This window comes from Calypte anna, chromosome 10, assembly GCF_003957555.1.
Source record: "Calypte anna isolate BGI_N300 chromosome 10, bCalAnn1_v1.p, whole genome shotgun sequence".
In the NCBI taxonomy this organism is placed as follows: domain Eukaryota; kingdom Metazoa; phylum Chordata; class Aves; order Apodiformes; family Trochilidae; genus Calypte; species Calypte anna.
In genome coordinates, this window is record NC_044256.1 from 3,794,143 (window position 1) to 3,813,426 (window position 19,284).

At 40.1% G+C, this 19,284-nt stretch overlaps 2 protein-coding genes across 4 annotated transcripts in view; both read right to left on the reverse strand.

Annotated features, from left to right (window-relative positions):
* Window positions 1-2,072: 2,072 nt before the first annotated feature.
* Window positions 2,073-9,606, reverse strand: RSL24D1 (ribosomal L24 domain containing 1). Its single transcript, XM_030456826.1, has 6 exons — window positions 9,459-9,606; window positions 7,066-7,179; window positions 4,747-4,819; window positions 3,958-4,021; window positions 3,405-3,490; window positions 2,073-2,469 (listed from the first exon to the last, which is right to left on the reverse strand). Exons 1-6 carry the CDS (start codon window positions 9,537-9,539, stop codon window positions 2,396-2,398), a joined length of 492 nt encoding a protein of 163 aa, XP_030312686.1. The 5' UTR covers window positions 9,540-9,606; the 3' UTR covers window positions 2,073-2,395.
* Window positions 9,607-13,854: 4,248 nt separating this feature from the next.
* The window catches only part of RAB27A (RAB27A, member RAS oncogene family), a 32,000-nt gene continuing 26,570 nt past the window's right edge, over window positions 13,855-19,284 (reverse strand). For all 3 annotated transcript variants that reach the window (XM_030457373.1, XM_030457372.1, XM_030457374.1), the window contains 4 exons: window positions 17,844-17,929; window positions 16,994-17,097; window positions 16,204-16,327; window positions 13,855-15,641 (listed from right to left, as the gene is read on the reverse strand). In XM_030457373.1, coding sequence (XP_030313233.1) covers window positions 15,443-15,641; window positions 16,204-16,327; window positions 16,994-17,097; window positions 17,844-17,929 — 513 coding nt within the window. In that variant the 3' untranslated portion in view covers window positions 13,855-15,442. The remainder of the gene's footprint in view (window positions 15,642-16,203; window positions 16,328-16,993; window positions 17,098-17,843; window positions 17,930-19,284) is intronic.

Genomic DNA, 19,284 nt, shown 5'->3' on the forward strand with positions numbered 1-19,284 from the left:
TTAGACAAAGTATTGAACTTCAAGGACTAGGGACATGAATTATTATGGTAAAACAGGCCACACAAAAGCATTTCCTGAGATAAAATACTGACTTAACTTGTGCAGTCACACATAAACACACAAATAAATATTCTGTGCACATCTCCCATCACTGTGCACAGGGATTATACTGCCACATCTTAGTGATTTCATTCCTTTGAAATATGCTTTCTGGCCAACCTACTATGAGCTTATGAGATGTTACCTGTATCACAGTCCACAGGGGAAATACTAATATCATACACTTGAAATACTTAACAGCAAATTTTAATTTATATAAAAATTTTGATTTCATTAAAATATGAAGAAATTACTTATTTTTATTACTAGGATACAGTTATTTTTATCTGACTAAAACATAAGTTTTTCTAAATATCTAAACATAATTCATAAATCAAGATATGAAAAACTTAGTACAATGTCCATTTATTTCACAGTGCCCAGCATCCCTTTTCCTATGTTCAAATATGACTCTTTTCTCAACTACACAATACACAAGTAGGTGGCAGGCATGACGACGTTTGCCAGTGCCTGATATCACAGAATCACAGAATCACAGAATCCTAGGGGTTAGAAGGGACCTCGAAAGATCATCTAGTCCAACCCCCCCTGCCAGAGCAGGGCCACCTAGAGCACTTCGCATAGGAACGTGTCCAGGCGGGTTTTGAATGTCTCCAGTGAAGGAGACTCCACGACTCCCCTGGGCAGCCTGTTCCAGGGCTCTGTCACCCTTACAGGAAAAAAATTTTTCCAGATATTCAACTTGAACCTCCTGTGCTCCAATTTACACCCATTACCCCTTGTCCTATCACTGGTCACCACTGAGAAGAGCCTAACTCCATCTCCTTGACACTCACCCCTTACATATTTGAAAACATTGATGAGGTCACCCCTCAGTCTCCTTTTCTCCAAACTAAAGAGACCCAGCTCCCTCAGCCTTTCCTCATAAGGGAGATGTTCCACTCCCTTAATCATCTTAGTCGCTCTGCGCTGGACTCTTTCAAGCACTTCCCTGTCCTTCTTGAACTGAGGGGCCCAGAACTGGACACAATACTCCAGGTGCGGCCTCACCAATGCAGAATAGAGGGGGAGGAGAACCTCTCTTGACCTACTAACCACACCCTTTCTAATGCACCCCAGGATGCCATTGGCCTTCTTGGCCACAAGGGCACATTGCTGGCTCATGGTCATCCTCTTGTCTACCAGGACCCCCAGGTCTCTTTCACCTACACTGCTCCCCAGCAGGTCAGCCCCCAACCTATACTGGGACATCTTGTTGTTCTTCCCCAAATGCAAGACTCTACACTTCCCCTTGTTGAATTTCATCATGTTTCTCCCTGCCCAACTCTCCAGCACATATATAGCACATATATAGCACATATTCGATCTTGGAATAGAACTACAAAGTACTTTTTTCAGAGTAACATGACTGACAGCAAAGTATGTACAATTTTAAATGCCTTTGAAAGGCTTCTCTGATCACACAGTTGCAGATAAACTGCTGACAGTTTAAAAAAGCAGGGTACTTATCTCAATATTGATGACACACTGAATAAAGATAAGTTCCATCACAAAAATACACTTTAACATGATCTTCTTTCTATCAAAATAATCCCAAGTGTTAGGTAAAAACAGTCAGAAGTGTGATTTACTGAGCATCTCAACCAGCCCAATAAGATGTCAGATTTGAATTTTGGTAGGTCAGAAGGATGGCAGATCCAGCTTCAGTCACACTGGATGCTATCACCATTGCTGTTCTCCAGCCAGTGTCAAGTCCTGCATCAGTGTTAAACTTTGCCAGGCTTAAGCATCAACTGCAGCATAATCCCAGGGAAGGTGTCTTGAAAAGACAAACCAAACATTACAGATATTCATAACAAACTGAACTTTTCCCAATTAAAAGAGTGAATATAAGTTTGGACTAAACTGGACTCAAGAAAAATAAAACACTCTGTACCATCTTGCAACCACTAAGATCTTCTTTAACCAATATGAAAGAACAAAGAAATCTGAAAGACAAAAAACACAAAAGCTCAGGGATAATATTTTATTCCTTGAACTGTCAGGGAAAAGTTATCCAAAAAGCTTAACTTGCCAAGGAGCACACAGTATCTCAAACAACATACCTTAGTCTCCATACCACTGACCAGTTTTCTCAAATTGCAAAACTTTAGGCACTGCCCAATTCATATCCACCTTATTTTTTACAAAACCAAAAGTCATTCAAACTGCAAAATGACTGTTATTTATTAAAATGTATTTTTCTTCAATCATAAAGACAGTTCTGAATTATGTCAGGTCAGGCAAAAACGAACTGTTAACTGCTGAAGAGATATAAATAGAAAATAAAAGCATTTTAAGAGTCTTCTTCCATAGCCACGTCCTCTTGTAGCTTCTGCACCATTTTGTCCTCCAGCTTTTTCGGTGGGCCTTCAAAGCAAAGAAAACATTAAAGTCAAGATGTCTCTCCAAACTCAAATAATCCTTTTTCTTTGAACAATATATGTGCCTGTTCATCCTAAATATGTTGCTTTAAGAGTTCAGGAGTATACACATCAAGCTTACAAGCATTTGCTGCTAATCTCCATCACCACCTAAAACTACTGGAGGTTGTTTTAACAGAAAAGCTGATGTTGTTTTTATGCAAAACCTAAGATGCAGTCAACATGTAGTTTGATGAACTTTGATGCAGTTAGCAACACCTAGCAGAACCTTGCAAAGGACTATAAAAATGCATTACTTTTAACAGATCAATGTCCTTCACATATTACATTCACATGATTATTATTATTATATAGAATGATTTAAGTTCTCCTGAATGCTGTGTTGGATGGCAATAGTGTTAACTCTTAATAACACTATCAAAAAGAAAAAGAAAATAAAATCCAGGACAGATATTTGATTCTGCTCTCTTTAAGGCCCAGCAGGAATTGCAAAGCACTGAAAAGGGAGCCCATTTCAATGTACCTAATAAACTCAAAACCAGGGATTAACTACTGTATTTTATCTCAATCAGGTGTAGTCTGTTGGGTTCAAATAATCAATTCAAAGGGAAGGCTTAGATAAATGCACTACTTAAAAAACATGCTGTTCAGAGAGTACCAGGTACTGAGTGCAGTTTAAAATACTCAAATAAGGAAAAGAATGACCACAGGACTAGATAAATAAAAAGGCATGTTTGAATCAAAACAAAGATACTGTCTACATTTAGTGGCAAGAGCTATTCTCCATATTCAATTAAGTGTAAGAAAAATGCACAGGGTTATTGATCTGTAGAATTAGTCATACAGAAAAAAAAATAAATACTCATCATAAAATATCATATACAAGCTAACCTAAGCAAACCAGGCAAAGCAAGTTCTTACCTGCATGCGGTGCACGAAGAAGGTGGATATTCTGTTTGACTTCTTTGATGTCTTCTGCCTTCTGCAACTCTTTGCTCTTCTTTAATCTGAGTAGGGGGAAAATTAAACTTCAGTACCTTAGGAGATGCATGTTTTCATTTCAATGTATGACACATATCTTTAGCTAAAGGTATACAAACTGTAAGTAACTATGATTGTATGGAAATTAAAGTAAAAAGCATTTGAAAATTAATTCAAGCATATACTGGATACAAAACCAGAAAAAAAAAAAGGACAGAAGTGATTCTTACCTGAATTTTTGTACAAATGTAAGATTTCATATTACAAAAAAAGAAATGTGATTATCATCATCAAGGGTCAAAAGATACATTTCACTGGAAAGCCAATAAAGCACAGAAGTTTGGTAACAGAGGAGAACCAGCTCAGACTACAGCAACATCACTTATGACAACAAAGCTAATATCCACATAGAGCTTTTCATCACCATTTATCAGGAAACTCTGACTGTCCAATACAGATTTGCAGAAGCTCCAGCAATAGAAATACTTCTCACCTGTTCATAATAAATCTTGCTTGTCGTTTTTGCTTTATTTCCTCCACTCGCTTCATTGCATCAACTGAAATAAAGCAGAACTCATTTTAAATGTTCCTGCATACCTACAGCTGAAAATGCAGGGTACTCTGCACACCAACACTACCAGTACTCCATAATACTCTGTATCAGAGGCAACTGTTACACCACATAAAAGAAGTTATCCTTTCTTCAAAGAGCAGAGTAGGGAACTATTCCGTGCAGATGAACTGTATTTCAGAACATGTTTATGCTTCCATTTTTGTGCCTACACATATTTCCTGAAATTAGCCAGCAACACAAAAGGCTGTTACTTCACTGGAAATCAGATGCAAGTTAGCATCTTCTCCCTTGTGGCATTCAGTCATGACATAAGTAACTCTTCCATTTTACAGCAATTGACTTATTAAAGAAATTGAATTGGAATGACCAGGAGTAAACAACAATTGCAGCACTGTAAAGGGCTTACATGGGGAGCCTCCTAAACAGCTGAAGAGCCACTAAGGCTTTTTAAAAATAACTCAAACTAGACGAATACTGCACCTCATTTCCTAACCAGTTTCTGATAAATAAAATCAAATCAAGTGAAATTTCCCACTTGTTCCCATCTCAAACCTTCTCCACACTTAGGAACGTGGTCATTATTCTAACAAATCCAAGCACAATCCTTACAAAGTGCCAATATTCTAATAAGTCTTCTGAAAACATGTTCATGTAGAGTAAAAGTTCACTTCTGACAGATCATCTTTTGTTTTTTCCAAAATTACTCACCAGTCTTGTTCCACAACTCCCTCTGGTATTTCACTGGTTCATTTCTACGTTTTTCAAACTCAAAAGAATTATCCTAATAAAGGAAAAAGTAAGTATAGATCATATACAGAAGTATATTTAGATCAATACATTCCTACTATAGCATTCTCATAACTTAGCATTTGATGTGATTTTTCTTTCCTTTTCAGAACCTTACTCAAACAAGCTTTAGAGATTACTTAACTAGAAGGAAACAGAGAGAACTGTTTGACCTCATAGTGTCAGAAGCCAGTGATTTGTCTTAAGAGAACAATTTACTGAAACATCTCCCTCAGCTATTTTCTTTCTAGCAAGACAAGATGAATGGAGAAGACTGATGTGGAGCAGGAAATACAGAGTAAACTAGACAGGTGGAAGGCAAAATTGAAGGCATGTAAAGTCAAAACCATTTGATGTAAGTCAAATAAGTTCTACTCAACAGCCTGTAATTTTCAAAAGGTTAAAAAAAGAAACACTATTTCATTTTAAAAATACTGAAAAAATATAAAATCATTCAAAAGTGTGAAATACTTCAATGGATGACATTGTGGTGTTCTTTCGTTGTTTTGTGAGGGTTTTGTTTGACTTTTTTTCCCAAGAGCTTGAGATAGAAAAATTGTCTTCTGATTTTTCTTGCAAGGCTTTGTTAGTTTCCACCATGGGATAGCGTCAAGCAAAACAGAGCACATTATATGCTAACATCTACATGCTACTGTTATGCTTAAAAAATAAATAAAATTACCTAAAATACATTTTTAGCCAAGTGTGACATAGCACCCCATCAATTAACTGCAGTTTAGGTATCCTAAACTGTGTCAGCTTTTACTTTTTCATAATATACTTTGTTTTGTATCGTGAAAATACCACAAAGGGTGAAACAAAGTCTCATAAGAGTACAGATGTTCCAAGTGCCAGAGTCTTCTGACTTAAAGCCAGGAAGATAAAACTGGACCTGCCTCACACTGACCAATGGATCTTCCCAATTCCAAACACAAGGGGACAGAACAACCAACTCCTCTGCCATTCCAAGTGCCAGAGTAAAGCACTTGCTCAGAAATACCTTGAGAAGAACCATCTGGCAAGATTATGTACTCAAAAAAAAACCAAAAAAACAAAAAACAACCCCACAACTTGGCACCCAATAAACCAATCAATATATTTAACCTCTATCCAACACACCCACTTAAACCAGCAAGAACTGTCACTTTCTCACAAACGACAGTATTTCCCATTTTTAAAAGCCTGGCTTCTGAAAGCATGGATACCAGCCAAACTAAAACCAAGCATTATGTTTATATATTGTTTTAACTCTAAACATACCTAAATATATTTATGTATATATAAATATAATATATACTCAATTATATATATGTGTGTGTATATATACATATACACACTATATATATTTATGTATATATAAATATAATATATACTCAATTATATATATGTGTGTATATATATACATATACACACTATATATACAGTATAAATAAATATATACTCAAAATTGGAGTGGGATGTCACCCGTTTAAATGTGTATAAAGGAATCTTAAATTAAGAACTTATGTTCTTTTAGAAAGGCAATTCAACTTAACCAGAAAAAAATTGAAAGCAAGAAATAGAGTTACAGAAGATAGTAAATTAATCATGATTAAAAAGTAAAATGCATCAAAAGTCACATTAAAATTAAAGTAAAATCTCAATCCTCTCCTTGGAAAATACAAAGAAGTCACCAATACACTGTGTCAAAATAGTTATTAAATTGTTCATATTCTGTCAAAAAACAGGTAATTAAATACAGCAATTCTTATTTAAGGACTGTCCCACCAAACATGAGTGATTGGTATTTTTACTACTTCACTATTTTTAAACATCCCTGTTCACACAAGGGCCTTTCCTATGCACTGTATGCTTTGAGGAGACTTCAAAATATCACATCTACTACATACAGAGACTTCTTAGGGTTCCCAGTGACACATTATCTGCACACCAGTACAACTACCACATTTTTTGATGTACAGAGAGGAGAAGGTTTATAGATGGAAAACAAAATGTCTTGATATGAGAACCACTGAAGCTGAAGTTGCAAGTTACTGTCAAGGTAAATGAAGAGCTCACTCTCAAGCAAACTCTCACATTCTCCTCCACAATCCCTCTTTTCTTCAGTTCCTCCATCTCTCATGGCCATCAAATTAAACAATGCATTAAGCTACCTAGCTTAACCTGTTCTCTATTTAAAAAATGGCTGGATTTCTGCCATTTTAGTCAGCTGATGCAGTGTCAGCCAGTTCAGCTTCTTACCACTGTCAGTTCTTTGCCCGCCGCTTTCCGGAACGCTTTGGTCCACCTCATCTTCCTGGGATTCCGCTTCTTTTTGAAGTTTCTGTGGCATTTTGATTTGCAAAATCTAAATATCTTAAAGAAGAAGGGGGAGAAAAAGGAAAAGAAAAAAAAAAAACGACAACAAACTTAAGTGTCAAATCAGGTATTTCTGCCCCATTGCAAACACGATGCCAAAACCTGAGGTTTCTCTAACAATACTGCTCTACAAACTAAAATACTGACATTTTAAAGATTAATGATGTTTTCAATTAAAAAATGAATATTTGATGCACTACTCATAGTAATATTCACTGCTGTCAGGGACATGCACAAATACTTACAATTAAGCTGATTATAAATACAACACACTGGAGCTGTGAGAATTATCATCTGCAAAAATAACTGTAAAACCAAACCTGCACTATGAATAAACAATTTGCTACACACATCAGCAGTTTTCAGACACAGTTCCATCCTGACAACAACAAAAAATCCTCACACCTCTTCTATGGCATTTTTCAGTGCAATACACTAACACACACACGCCAAAAAAAAAAAAAGCCAGTCTTCTGGAGTGTGGCTTTCAGCCTTAAGGATTACCCTACATCAGGAGTCCTAAGCTCATTCTTTAAGTCCTGGACTGAATTTATTGAAAGCTGTTAAAGCATACACTAAAATTCTCCAGCTGAGCTTCCTCTGTCATATTTTTCTATGTATTCTGCAGAAAGTTAGACTCATGTTAGGTACCTGCCACTGCTACCCACGGAAGCACCTTCTGTTTTCAGGCCCATTAAAGATGCACACAAGACATTTCACTCTTCATATCTGAAATTTCTCTTTAATTAGTATTGGAATTATGTAGCTAGCAGCCAAGATAAAGAACTGTCCCCTATCCCAAGGTTTCCCAAATCCATAGACCATTTTGCAGTCAAGATGACCATGCAGTAAGATGTCACTAGGATAAGAAGGCAGGGAGGGAAGCAATGTAATCATGTTCCTGCTTACAGTTCTTATTCTTTCCTGAACTGGTGCATCACCTTGAACTATCCAAGGCTGCCCAGTATTCAGGGCTAAAACTTTACTTAAAAATACTCAAAATTATATTTATTACCCTTAAGTTTTTGAAAACCCTAGTTTTCTTCAACCATTCTCTGCTCTTCCTATCTAATACTTGTTTCTGAAGAAAATTAATAGAAGATATAAAACCTCTAGTGAAGGTAATAATTTTTAATTATTTTTTTTTTACTCATCTACCATATTTTTTCACCTTACTTCAGCCAAATCTTCCACTGTATTTTGCTCTTAGGCTACCTGTCCACAACTACTCTGCAGTTATGATTTTAAAAAAAACAAAGCACACTTCGTGGCCATTTTCCCATAAATGGAACTGTGTCAATCTACATCTACCTCTAAACTCCCCAAAGCTGTGACTCAGATGAGCAATACAGTAAGGCCAGGACTTGTTTTGACATCTGAGCAGGAGAAGGAAGCTCTGTGAGTCAGCTTCATTTGACACGGAGGTCTCCAGTGCCCTACAGGAATGGGAAGGAGCACAGCAGAGGCACAAAACTACACAAAACATTTTCCCAACTAAATTGTCACCACAGCATAAAGCTCAAAGTGCTGTGCACAAGCTGTTATGACAACCTCACCTGGGCAAGTCACATCGGATATCTGAGCAGGTTACAACTTTAGTAGAGTACAACAGAGACACAAACCATTAGTTTTGGCGTGAAGTGTCTGTGACCTAGATTGTTCAAAGCTTTTCAGTCACCTGCCTTTAATCCGAAGTTTCTACTATAAACTGCATAATTTCTTAGTAAAAACTGAAAACAAATAATTCAGTCGAGTTCTTCTTGACAGCCGCAACAGTTGGGAAACTACAGCATCACCCCCGGAACGGCTCCCACAGAGCAAACAACTCTGCGCGGGGGATGACACCACCCACGAAGGGCAGCACGGATGGAGGGCAGTGGCCACGGAAACCCAGCAGGATCGGGACACGGCTGCCTGTCCCCCCCGCCGCGGCCCCAGACCCCCAAAGACCCAACGGAGCCTGGCAGGACCGTAAGCAGCCGAACCCGGCACGGGGGCACCGGCCCCGGGACAGGGGCCCTCGGGCCGTCCGAACCGCGTGAGAAGCGGACTCGGCGTGCGTGGGAAGGCGAGAGCTTCCCGGCCCCGCAGGGCGGGAACCTTCGGAGTCCCCAGACACACAAGAGGAACCCCCCCAGGCACAGGCCCGGGCCAGGCCCCGCAGGAGAGGCTGCGAGGGGGAGAGGGCCCGGTCCCCAGCCCCCAGCCCCGTCCGCCACTGCCGTCAGGAGACCACCGCGCCGCGCCCGCCCCTCCGCCGCCTCGGCGGGCGGTACCTTGCAGTCGTTGCGCACGAACATGACGCCGTGTCCCGGGTAGATGGGCCCCGAGCAGAAGTAGCACTTCTCGATCCGCATCCCCGCGGCCCCCGCGCTGCTCCGCAGGCCCCGCCGGAAGCACGCGCTCAGCTGACCGGAGGCGCCGGGAGCCGCGCGGAAGACCGGTCACAGCGCCCCCTGTCGGCCGCCGGTGCTTCCCCCACCCCCCGCACTCGGGAGCGGGGATGGCACCGGGAGCGGCATCGCCGCTGGGTCCCAACAAGCAGCGGCTGGGGAGCAACAAACAGCCCCTGGGTCCCAACAAACAGCCCCTGGGTCCCAGCAGCCGCTGGGTAACAACAACCACTGGGTCCCCGCAAACAGCCGCTGGGTCCCAACAGGCGATCGCTCGCTCCGCGTCGCCTCCCTCCGCAGTTCGTGGGGGTGCCCGAGGTTACCGCCCGCCCTGACCCAGGCAGCCACAGCCGCGATTCGCTCCCTCAGCAGGGCCAGACCCGCCGCAGAGCCGGCAGCTGCGTCCCCTACTACCAGAACCGGGCCAGCAGCACAGAGCTCCCGCAGGTTCGGAGCTCACTCGCCCCTGGGGCGCTGGGATATGGGGCAGGGGGTCCAGCCCAGCCCCGAGGCTTGGTGCCTCCCCGAGTGGTTTGGGACTGGAGAGGGGCTTCTCTCTGTTCTTCAGTCTCACGATGCCGTCCGAGTCCCAAATCTCCCTCCTCACATAAAGCTTGACCACAACTCCCACGTCTCCATTTAGAAGAAACTGAGTAGCTGAGTTTTTGGTGAAAATTTGATGAGTGGAATTGAGCGTGCCTTCAAGGGCAGCTTTTGCTTCTTGGTTTCTAGAACAGGTAAAAAAACAATCAGCTTGGGGGTATAGTATGAAGGATGGAAGCAAAAACCCCAAACATTGCTTTAGCACAAGAGTCACTAAGCTTATCAGGGCATCTTTTCAAAACCAAGCCCCAGCCACATCCCATTGCAGGAGACACAGGCCAGAGCATCTGATGGGTGACTGAGTGGTCACCCACAGCCCCAGGCAGCAGCAGTTCCGGAGTGACTGAGAGGCAGAGAGGAAAACAGCACCGGGGAGGGTATCAGTTGGAATCATGCTGCATGCAGGAGGGGAGGCTGTGACAGTGACAGGGGATGGCAGCCCAGGAAAGAGTAGAGACACTCGGACAAAGCCATTTTGTGATGGGAAGCTATGGAGACACCAAGTTTACAACTAGAAGCAAAACCAAGTAGACAAGTTTGCTTAGGTGGAGGGCTGCAGTGCTTTGGCACATGTATTGGCAATCTTTCCTTTTCAGTTTGGTTACTTTGTGTCTCCTGCCTACGTGACATTTTTTCCCCGTGGGCTGTATTTATTTCACACCAAAGACAGCTTTTTCCTGGCAGAGTATTGTGAAGTCTTTGGTGGCTTTTACAGTTTAACCACTGTGGATTACAGACTGTCACCAATGCCTCCAGCAGACAGATGGGATGTGAGAGCACAGTGATACTATGAACATTTACAATTGGATTTCTTCCTGCTCCCCTCCTTTTTTCATATCAAGGCATAATCTCCTATTCAAGTATGAGCCATTACGCTGTAGATTTGAAGTGCTTACTCCTGATCTAAAAGGTAATATAAATTGAAGATTGCTGGAGCCAGAATCCAGACTGATCATCAAAAAAGAATACTCACTTCTACTCCTTTAACAGTTACAGGCAGAATTAGTTATCCAGCTGAAAAACAGGAAGAGGAGGTTTCGCAGAGTTGCTCATTTGTTTGATTTTTGACACAGATTACCACAGCCAGAATTGTGTCACCAAACAACTCAATATGTTAAACTCATAGCAAAGCTCTGCTCTGCAAATATTTATGTACTTGTGCAAGTCTTCTAATAAGTAAAAGAACTGTCACATAAAGTCATGTAAAAGAACTGACAACTCTCAGGCATGCACATTCCTAGGATCAGCTTCATAGAGCATTTAATCACTTCAACTGTAAAACTTTTGGAGGTCTTCTAGACCAAAGTCCTGCTCAAAGCAGGACAGACTAACAACAGGTGGCTTGGGGCCACACCCAGGTGAGTTTTTAATGGTTTGGAATGGAGATTCCATAACCTTCCTTGGCTCCTCTTCCAATTTCTGATTTCTTGTATAAGGACATTTTTTTCCTAATGTCAATCAGAATTTTCTATACTTTTCTCTGTTACCTTTTTGCTATCCCTGTGTCCTCTGGCTCAATTTTCTGTATACTCTCCCGTTAGATAGTTCAAAACGACAGAAATTATCTTCCTCAGCTTTCTGAAAGCCAAGCAGCCCCAGCTCTCTCCCGTCCTTCACCTTGTACTCCATCCCTCTGCTCTTGGGGGCCATCTGCTGGACTCACTCCAGTGTGTCAATGTCTCTCTTCTGATGGGCAGTCCAAAACAGGACACAGCTCCAGGTGCAGTCCTATAATTATTCAGCAAAAGAGAAGACTTATTTCCTGAACCTGCTTGACTTCATTTTAATAATGCAGCCCCAGATGTAGATGGCCTTTGCCACAAGGGCACACTTCTGGCCCTTGGTCAACCTGCTTTTGAATAGAATGCCCCACGTCCTTTTCTGCAAAATATTTTTTCAGCCAGTACCACTGCATGGGGTTATTCCAGCCCAGATGGAACACCTAGTGATACTTGCCCTTCTTAAACTTAATGAGGTTTAGTTCAACTCATCTTTCTTGCCTGTCAAGGAACCTCTGAATAGCAGAATATGTCATCCAGCAGTAACATAATCTACACTACTATAGAAGCATCTAATCTGAAAAATCAGGCTCCTTACCTTTGTAGAAGTAATAGACTTAACAAAATGTATTGCTTGATTCCCTTTCCTCTGAACATGCTACATGCTCACATTAGCAGCTTTCTGAATATCTTATGAACAAAGAAGTGTTGTCTCTATTTTCTTCTGTGAGTTTGAGCTCTGTAGAGAGACATTGTCAACCAGGTGCCTTGAGTTGCCAAAGAGTGGGTGTGAGTCCACCTGTGCCTGATTAGGACAGGCCCCTATTGGGCATGAGCAAGACCAGGGGGCCAATAAAGGTGGGACACACACCCACAGAGGGACCTCAGCTCACTCTGGTGTGAGGCATGGAGAGGCCAGCAGCTCGTCGAGCCTCTGGAGCAGGAAAGGCTCTTCCTGCTACACTTCTACCCTGGAAGCGCTGTGTGGTGGCTGGAGTCCTGGAAGAGACCAGCAGCTCGTCGAGCTTCAGGAGCAAGAATGGCTCCTCCCGCTACAGAGCTCCTTCTGGCATCACCCAGGATGCATCAGGCCCCCATTCATCTGGTTCTGTCAGTGCAAGAGTGGAACACCAAGAAGTACCTATGCCACAGAAGAAAACTTCACACACTTCAACTAAAAACACCACAATGTATAAGGACAGTGCAGGACACAGATTATATTCAACTGAGGCAATAGGAAATGTTACAATTCCGTTCAACAAATGCTGACAAGATTCAGGTCAGGAATGTTTAACTATTTTATAAATAGTTTCCAAAACTTTCTTCCATTGGAGATCAACATTTTTGTCTGACATTTCAAGAAAAGCTATTCCTATCATAACAGTTTTTCATTGCATGAGAATTCTTATTTGGTTGGTTTTTAAAAACATTGCTAGGCTATTAAGAACAGTGTCATTCACTGCCAAGAAACATTTACCATAATTTCTCATGAGAACTAAAAAGGGAACAAAAGTTTTGCCACAGAATAATTCAAACAGATAAATCTTATGGCACATTTCAAAGGCTGACATCAAAGCAGTTTTATGTAGACTTTTTATACAGTAAATAGTTACATATTATATGCATGACAAAAATAGGAGAGTCTCAGTATTTAACATTTAATATCCAATCTAAACATTCAAAAGGAAACATTTTTGCACCATTTCAGTAGTCACTTAGCTCAGTAGCTGGCTGCAATAATCCTTATGTTTTCAGTAACTGGATGGAGCTATAAGCACAAAAACTCCCAATTAAGTTAATGCATGACAAAGTTCCACTGCAACCCTCTGAAAAGCAAGAGTTACATTAAAAGAAATTCAGACACTAAAATACATATAGATATCTATTGTGTCCTGTAATAGAGTTTGATACTCTGCTGGTCAGAAATGTGATGGTAACTTCAAAAGGCACTGAGTTAAACTACAGTAACTCCGGTCTACAATCATTTTAGGTATTGGTATTGGATAGTAGAAAAGAACCCCATATATTTATCTAATATAAATTGGTTTAATCTCTGTCCTAGCCCTGGAGCAGTCAAATTATATTGCACTTTAAAAATATTCTGTGTAGGCTGTGATAAAAATCTAATATTTACATGTATATTTAAGAACAATGCATTACTTTTCAAAATCATTTTCCAGAACCAAGTTTTAATACTTATTCTTGCATTATTAATATAACCAGAGGCAACATCAAATATTTTGTGGGGTTTTTTATTAGTGCCTATTTTAGAAACATTTTTGGTCCTTAGAAAAATTTGTTATGCTGCAATTCATGTCAAGTAGTATCACTGTTTGCCTGAAACTACAGTAGTTAGACTATTTAAATAAATAAATACACAATTGCTAAAGAAGTAATAGCTTTGGAATTTTGTAAACAAAATGCTGTGGAAAGTCTGTAAAAAGACAATTTGGCATGTTAGGACTTCAATTTGCAATACTTCACAGTTATACAACATGTGACAGGTAAAAAATTGTCTGGTAGGCACATCTTATAAATCAGTCTTGAAGACAGACCCCAAAAATACTCATTTTTCTTAGGTTGTTTGAATAAATTAAAGTTATTAAAGCATAACATGATCCACTGAAACCAAAACTGACATTTATGTGATCTGTAGAGGGAAAAAAAGAAAAGCAACTGTACTGTTTTTTAAATCCAACCGAAAGGAAATGAACAAGCCATAAATGTATATATGATTACTAAGATGTACAGGACACAAAAGCTGGCAGAATAAAATAAGCATGTAAATTTATAGAAATACTGATCTTGCCAGAACTGGTATCTTAGCTGCGTTTCATCAGGAGACAATCACAATTCATTTTTCCATCCAAGTTTGAAGAAACATTCCAAAGCTGTGTTTGGTAACACAAATTCAGGCAAAGCACAACCTCTGATGAAATTTTGCTGACATCTAGGTTGCTTTACATGTCTGTTAAAACATGAGTGGCAACATAAAAGAAACATAACAACAGATGTACAGTTATGCCATTTACAGATAAATACATGTACATGCATCTCCTAAGAATTCAAATTATGTCAGGAGGTCTCAAAGGCTGTGTTGGGTATATTTTATATAGTACAGTTGCAGTTTACATGTTCAGTTTCATGAAATACCCAAAGTGCTCCACATATATATCCCTGTGCTTCTCTGTAGTTTTTTATTCTACGTAGAAATGCTTTCTTTTGTTTTTCATCACTGATGGTTTGAGAAAGCAAGGAAAAGTTTCTTGCAAGCTTTTGGAGAAAATACAGGATTTTTTCCTTAAGATGGTGATTGATTGATTGATTAAATGTTTCTGTTCAAAACCAAGAACCGTGTTGGTAAGCTTACTTTTAGTAGAGACTAAGAGCTGTCACAATATCTGATGTAAATGCCTAGTCTGTGTAGCTAATGGAGCTTTCAAAGGACAACTGAAAAGCCTTACATTCTGAAGTCTACTCTTTCTCATTGCCCATACAGAGAGATGTTTTATATTTGGTGTGAAAATTGCCCCCTTCACCCCAAGGTAAAGGAATATCCAAATACTCCAAATTAAACCTATGTCCAATCACTACTAAACTGCATACCTTGCAAGCAAAGGACAATATTGTTTGAGATGAAAAAAACCCAAAGAATTAATATGGCTCATTAAATAACTACACGAGGTGATTTGTCCCTAAAGTTAAACAGTTAAGCTGCAACTGTACTGTACTTCAGAATACACAGTAAATTTAATTGTGACTGAGCTAACAGCTGCATTTGCCTTTTTCTTGCTCCTCATTCAGTTGTTCTGTAGAGCTGTGCCCATTGGAACGCACCACTCCCTCTGGGATCCAGGATTTATCCACACACCGCTCCATGCGCTTCATGATGAGGTCAAGCAGGGTTTCAATGGCTTTGCTGACATTATTCCCATTGGCTGCACTGGTTTCAAAATAGGGTATCCTGCAGAAGACAAAACCCCAAACTTATGTCAGGTAGTTTATATTAACAGGAAAAAGGATAATCCATGATGACTGCCACATACTTAGAAATCACGCAGGAGTTGTTACTGCTACTCCGCAGCAGAAAGAGACTAAGTGGACAGTGGTCCAAAATGCAAAAGAAATTAATGAAATGGCTGACTCTGTAGGTAGGCCTGAAGGATAAGCTCTAATTTAGGTGTTTGTCCCAAAGGTAGGCTCAGGCACAGGCAAAAGCACCTGTGTCATTCATCTGCCTCTCCAGATAAAATCTAATTTCAGAAGATTTCTGAAAACCTGCTTTGTTTACTGCCAAAGAAAGAAGTTTAAATTATCTCCAGTGCAAGATTATTGCAATACTAAGTATGAATTTCTGGACAATGGAGAAATCATTAATCTCTGGCAGGAAAAAAGATACCATACCAGCCAGTTAAGCATTCTAAAATGCTTATTCTGACAAAAACCTTTCAGTACATAGAAAAGGCATTGCAGAAAATACTTCATTCTGCTTTAAACACAGCAATAACTGGAAAGAAGTTACTTACCCATATTTTTCTGCAAGTTCCTTAGCCTCTTCTTCTTTTACCACTCTTTGGTCTTCCAGATCACTCTTGTTTCCACATAATACAATGTCAGGGTTTTCACAATATGCATGCATTTGTAGCTGACCTGACAGGAAGATGAATAGGGGTCACAACTTACTGACACAGATAAAACTCACCAAGAACACTATCACATTTCAGGGGACACAGACTCCTTCAGAAAAACAACTCTTTCAAAGACAGAAAGCAATGTTAATTGCACTGAGGCACCAGAGAACAGGTGGACATCCCCTGTGAAGTAGCCAGCCAGGGAACAAGCTGGAGAAGCAGAAGCCTGTCCAAGCTAGCACAGCAGCTGTGTATTTGTAGCTTAAGGAGTTATGCTCACCAAGTATCTTCAGTGAGATGTCAGGAAAGTATTTATTTCCAGTTCCTGATGGATGATGCAGTTTGACAACTCCTTTGCCTGGATACACCAGCCTAGGAACATTTGCCTGCCATTAAGTTTTGCTGACAAAGCTTCAGGTGAGCCAGGGATATGATGTGCTCTCAGCTTGCATTTATATAGGTTAAGATGCAAGTTCAGAAGACAAAGTTGAATTACAGGTGAGCTCTAGAAGCCACTGCTTCGAGCACCACTATGGATGCAAAATTTACTTCTTTTACTGAAAAATCTATAACAACCAGTATTTTCACTTCTATTTCTCAGTGGGACACCCTATTTAGAAACATAGCCTTCTCCCTGCCCATGCAAAGAAAGAAAGGAAAAAGAAAAAACAAAGAAATTTCATACTTATCCAGTTCCTGACGTTCAGAAAGCTTTGCTCATTTGTGAGATCAAAGAGCAGAAGAAACCCCATGGCATCTCTGAAGAAAGCTGTTGTCAAGCTACGAAACCTAGACCAGCAAAGTGAAACTAGTTAGCTCATCTGAAAGGTTACTTTGAAAATATAATTGCATTCAGTCATAAACCTGAGGTAAATTAAGACTGAATTAACTTGAATGAAATATTCATCATACTTGTTTTGCTGATGTAGGGACTGCATGGCAAGAATTGCTAACATTACTATGGCCTACTCAAAGCCAAAGGAAGTGAAAATATTTCACTTGAGTGAGAGAGCTTTAAATAAAATCATCTACTATATGGCATGACTTGATCAAGATTCAGAAATTAAAGCAAGAATGAAATTCAAACTTTGAGCAGAAAATTGTTCCCTATGCCCATCAGTTCTTGAATTAAGACTATCAACCTCTAAGTTGCTAGTCTTTTGATAGAAAAATAGAAAATAATCCTTCGAGGTGACTTCCTCTGTCTGACTTTCCCAAGATCTCAACATATTTACAGAAATTTAAGGAAGAAAAAAGGCTTTAAAAGCATCTATATACATTGATCATAAAAAAGAGACACCTAAAAGACAAAAATCAACAATTATAATTTTAGTGTCTCACAGTTGTAAATTAGTTGTAATTTAAGGGGTACTCATGGGACATTTTGCATCGCAGTTAAGACCAAGTTAATCTTTCCCATCTTGAGTCATACAATTAAAATTTAACAATCAGTACAAAGAATTCATGTTCCTTGTTCCATTTACATCTAGCTTGATGACAAGGACCTTATTTGCTAGGCAGGGGATGGAACATACCTTTCCTGCCCTGCAGTATCCCAGAGCTGAAGATGTATCCTCTGTCCTCTGCCACCAACACCATCTGGCCCATTGGGTCTATACACCTGTGAAAGGTAAGTGTGCAAGACTGAGTGTAAGCAGTTCAGCCTCTATAGGGCACAAAATAACTGATGTTTAAAGTCATTAAATACAGCAAAACTAGCATTGCTGATGCAAAGTTCCCAACTACAGTTCAATCCTTCTGTTTTAGAAGCCAAAAGTAATATGGGTTGAATTTTTTTAATTTGCATTCAGTTTGTCCTGGTTTGGGCCAGGATAAAGGTGATTTTCTGTCTTGTACTTTTGCTTTTAGCTAAGTCTCTTGTAAGTAGTTGCACTTGCTGAAATTAACAGCAAGTTTCTCAGACAGTGTGTGCTTCTAGGATTGATAACACTTGATGTTTATAGTTACTGCTAGAGACTGGTATGCAGAGCCAAGGACACTGCTCAGCTCTGAGGAAAACATTTTACTGTCCAGGAGGATACAGAGGTCCCGCCTGAGCCCTCCTTTGGGGAGGAACAGACAAGATAGATGCCAGAATTGACCAAACAGAGGATTCCATCCCATATATGTCACACTCAGTATAAATTTGAGGCATCACGAGGGCCAAGCCAGATCTTTTCCGGATTTCCAGATTTCCAGACTTCTGGATTTCCTGATTTCCCTTCCTCCCTTCCTTCACCCGGCATCCTGGAAGGATCCCGTCCATTCCTCTGCCTGTGCTCCTGATCCGTGCCAGCCCATATCTGTGTGTTCCTGCCTCCGGTTCCCGACTGCTGCCGACTCCAGGAGTCCAGCCTGGACTTTCCCAGGGCTGCCCTGCAGCCTCAGTGGTGACGTGAGAGTTACTGGGGGGAAGGGGGAGGAATGTGGTTTCCATTTTCCTGTATATTTGTATATATTTAGTAATTTTTCCTATTTATCATTACTGCTTCATTAAAGTTGTGTAGTTTAGTTTCCAACCCATAAGTCTCTCTCCCTTATTCTCTCTCCTTTCTTTATCAAGGAGGAGAGAGACATTAATAGAGAGCATCTGTTATTCGGTTTAATCGCCGGGCCAGTGTTAAACCGTGACACAGTTGAATATTTGAAAATAAAGGTAAAAGTGAAAGTGGAAAATCAATATCCAATAGACTATAGAATCCAACTAGGTATTTAGAGTGGACATTAAGTTTCACTAGACAAGCTTAATTATAGAATTTTGATTTTCTATCTTTTATCTTGTATCATGTTCAAATTGAAATATAATTATAAAAGAAAATGGCAATCGGATCATGTTACCACTAACAGAACCTCATTAGCAAGCAGAATATGCTCATAAAGATAATATCTCTTCTTAGCTGCCAAGAGATCACTGAAAAAGTAGATCTTATCACAGCTTAAAAAAATTGGTTGATAATAATAAAAGCTGAGGAGTTT